The sequence below is a fragment of the Dendrobates tinctorius genome, unplaced genomic scaffold, assembly GCF_039654945.1.
Source record: "Dendrobates tinctorius isolate UK_male_01 unplaced genomic scaffold, ASM3965494v1 ptg000232l, whole genome shotgun sequence".
Lineage (NCBI taxonomy): Eukaryota > Metazoa > Chordata > Amphibia > Anura > Dendrobatidae > Dendrobates > Dendrobates tinctorius.
The window spans coordinates 2815001-2817985 of record NW_027361899.1 but is presented as its reverse complement, the minus strand read 5'-3'; the positions used below and the strand labels follow the sequence as shown (position 1 = coordinate 2817985).

The 2985-nt window shown below is 51.3% G+C and overlaps 1 protein-coding gene across 2 annotated transcripts in view; it reads right to left on the bottom strand.

The window, feature by feature from the left end:
- Positions 1-988: 988 nt before the first annotated feature.
- Positions 989-2985, bottom strand: part of CMTR1 (cap methyltransferase 1) — a 71691-nt gene continuing 69694 nt past the window's right edge. For both annotated transcript variants that reach the window (XM_073556263.1, XM_073556262.1), the window contains exons 22-25: positions 2747-2794; positions 2456-2568; positions 2275-2383; positions 989-1701 (exon numbers count right to left, since the gene is read on the bottom strand). In XM_073556263.1, coding sequence (XP_073412364.1) covers positions 1539-1701; positions 2275-2383; positions 2456-2568; positions 2747-2794 — 433 coding nt within the window. In that variant the 3' untranslated portion in view covers positions 989-1538. The remainder of the gene's footprint in view (positions 1702-2274; positions 2384-2455; positions 2569-2746; positions 2795-2985) is intronic.

The following is a 2985-nucleotide window of genomic DNA, read 5'->3' as shown; positions in this document are numbered from 1 at the left end:
CTACAGGGGAAAAGGAGGAGTGAAACGCCCTCCCTAGGTTAGACAGGGGGACCTCTGTTGCAGGGGAAAAGGAAGCGTGAAACGCCCTCCCTAGGTTAGACAGGGGGACCTCTGTTACAGGGGAAAAGGAGTGAAACGCCCTCCCTAGGTTAGAATGGGGGAAAGTCTGTTACAAGGGACTAAAGCCTGAGAGTCAGACAGACTGGACAGGGCCTACCTTGTCCTGTGTGGAAACGGAGCTGAAAAGTAAAACAGAGCAGAGGCCGTGATGGAATTATGTCAGGGACCACAGTCAGCTGCAAATATATCTGTGGCGCTGGCGGGAGAAGGAAGGGGGGGGGGGGGGAGAGCGCTGGTGAGAGTAAAAACCCCCCAGAATACAAAAAAGGCGCGAGGAAGGCTCTGCGGTTGATTGGATGAGGTGCAGTGGAGGCGTGGTCAATCGGAGAATGGAGCTAGGTTGAATCCAGGGCCTAAATATTTTAAAAGGGCCAAAAGAGGGAAGGGAGTAAAGGGGGCGCTATCCGCCTAACAAAATTTCCCTTGATCCTGTGGAGCCCCCGTCGCCATGAGGAGGGACTGTGGAAGGGAGGGATACCTGTATCCATACATAGTCCCGACACCTTCTTCACAGTTCTGAAGACGGCATCAGGAGCCCCCATGTGAGGGAGGTTGCTGGCATAAGTATGTCTTCCTTCACGCACTGTCGCGGTCCCAGGCACGGGGTGGGGGGGGGGGTCAAAGCAGGACCATCCGCCATGAGCCACATCTGAAGTGTTAGGAGGAATAGAGTACCGCCTGTCAAATTAGTGGGTACGATGTGGATGGGACCACACTGTTCTCTCTGTCCCTTACGGTAGAGAAACCATAATTTGATGATTAAGATGTGAGACCCGTACTCTTCTCCATGTACATTGTACACTCCATCCCTCTATTCGGCATTGGCTATCTGATCTGTAGTGATCCCCCGGAGAGGCAAAAACCCAGCTTTATATCCAAACTCTAGTGCTTTATTGCTGTAGGGTGGTGGGCTCCTGATGGCATGGGTACAAGCAAACCATGCATTAAAACACACACCGACAGGACAATGATTCAAAGCGAATACAAGGATTGATGGATGGGGTGCGAGGCTGCAGCAGATCCCTCTCCCCACCCCCGTGCTCAGAGCTTCTATTCCAAGCCATTTATCACAATTGTGTCCCTAGAGTCACAGACGGCTTATAGGGGGGCGACCCCAAACCCCCCAATCCCCTGCGTTTGGCTCTTAGGATGGGCGACTATCTGCAATGTAGGAGAAAAGAAATCTCTTGCAGTTCAACAGAACTAAATTCCAGGAGTTAAAAGAGAATAGACGAGAACCGTCCATCATCCGCAGTGCAATAAACGTCTCTTTAATGAAGTCGGAAGGAGCGGGGCTGCGTTCTCCTCCACGTCCCCTCCATACAAGTCTCTGAAAGCCGTCCCAGTTCTGAGTCCCACATTAGAGCAGCCGATGATGAAGAGGTGGTGGAAGGTCCGAGGTTCTGTCTGTCCGGTCGCTACCTTTCCTCTCTACCCCCCGAGGACGAGGGCTGATGCATCCGGATGAAGTGCAGGACGGTGTCTTTGGAGAGCTTGTCCGTGTTGGGGTCTTGTTTCTGAGACTCGTGGATCTGCACCCCCTCGCCCCACTCCCAGAAGAGGCGCGCCGAGAAGCAGACGCTGCGAGACGAGACACAAAATAGGCATTAAGGACACGTGGGAAATGCCGTCCGTACCCCAATATAACCCTCAGCGAGGACAGGGTTGTAACCACAAAAGTAGGAGAGACTTTGACAAATTTATATTCAATCCTCACCAATTTCAAGATCTCTGCTTGCTGTTAATAAATTGCGATATTCTTTAGGTTAAGAGGCCGCAATCCTATCCTGATCCAATGCCTATCACAGCTGAGGATTTGTTGCAATATTTCAGTCTAGGCCATCCTCTATGAACTAAGCTCATCAGTGGCACAAATCTGTGGTGTCCTGATAGTTTGTTACAATGTACCGGTGCAGTCACAACCTCGCAGTCCGGAGTCCAGGCTGAAGATTGTCCACACTGAATACAATTGTAGCAGAACCTCAGCTGTGTGAAAACAATGAGGTTAGGACCGGATTAAAGCCTGCATAATATATGGATGATATAAGATACAGTTTCAATTCACTGACAGCAGGCAGAGAACTTAGTAAGGAACTGAAACACGAGGATACGAGTTGGTACTTGATACGAGGGCGCTTTGTGCTCCGGACTTACTGAAATGGTGCAATGGATTCGACTGGGACCTCGTAAGTGGATTTGTGGGTCTTGTGGTTGTAGAAGTATTTGCAGTTGTGGCTCTTGCTGAAGGCCATGGTCCAGGGATCTGTGGGAGGACACAGGTCATTATACGGGCTGGGGTTTGGGTATTTTCACCCACGGCACACTCCGCACTCACCGTTCAAAGTCTTCACAATGTACAGTCCGGATGGCACAAAGTGGCGGTCATCTCTGCCTGTGTAGGAAAGTCGCGGCATCCCACCCGAGCTCTTAATGATCTTCATCTCCAACCTAAGCCCAAAGCAGAAGAGAAGGCATTACATCAGGGGTCTGCGGCCATCGGCATCTCAGCTTTTGTGGAACTACAACTCCCAGCCACATATGCCTGTTAGGGCACGTTGGGGTCAGAACCCCAATAATCCTCCCATCTGATTGTTGGTGAGTGAGGGGGAGAGCAGGAGGGAATCACCTTAAGAAGATCTTCTGGATTTCCTCCAGTCGGTATACTTCTTTCACCCTGTGGAGAAGCGGCAGATATTACAAATCATTGCTGCAACTTGGTGGGAGGTTCGTCTATCAGCCCTCTAGCGACTCCTATGGGAACAGTGCTGGCGGCCATTAGTGGTTGCCGCAGTGTCTGTCACCAGTGCAGGACACAGGGGGCCGTATACTTGGTGGGGTGTCTCACGCACTTGCAGCCCTTCGGTT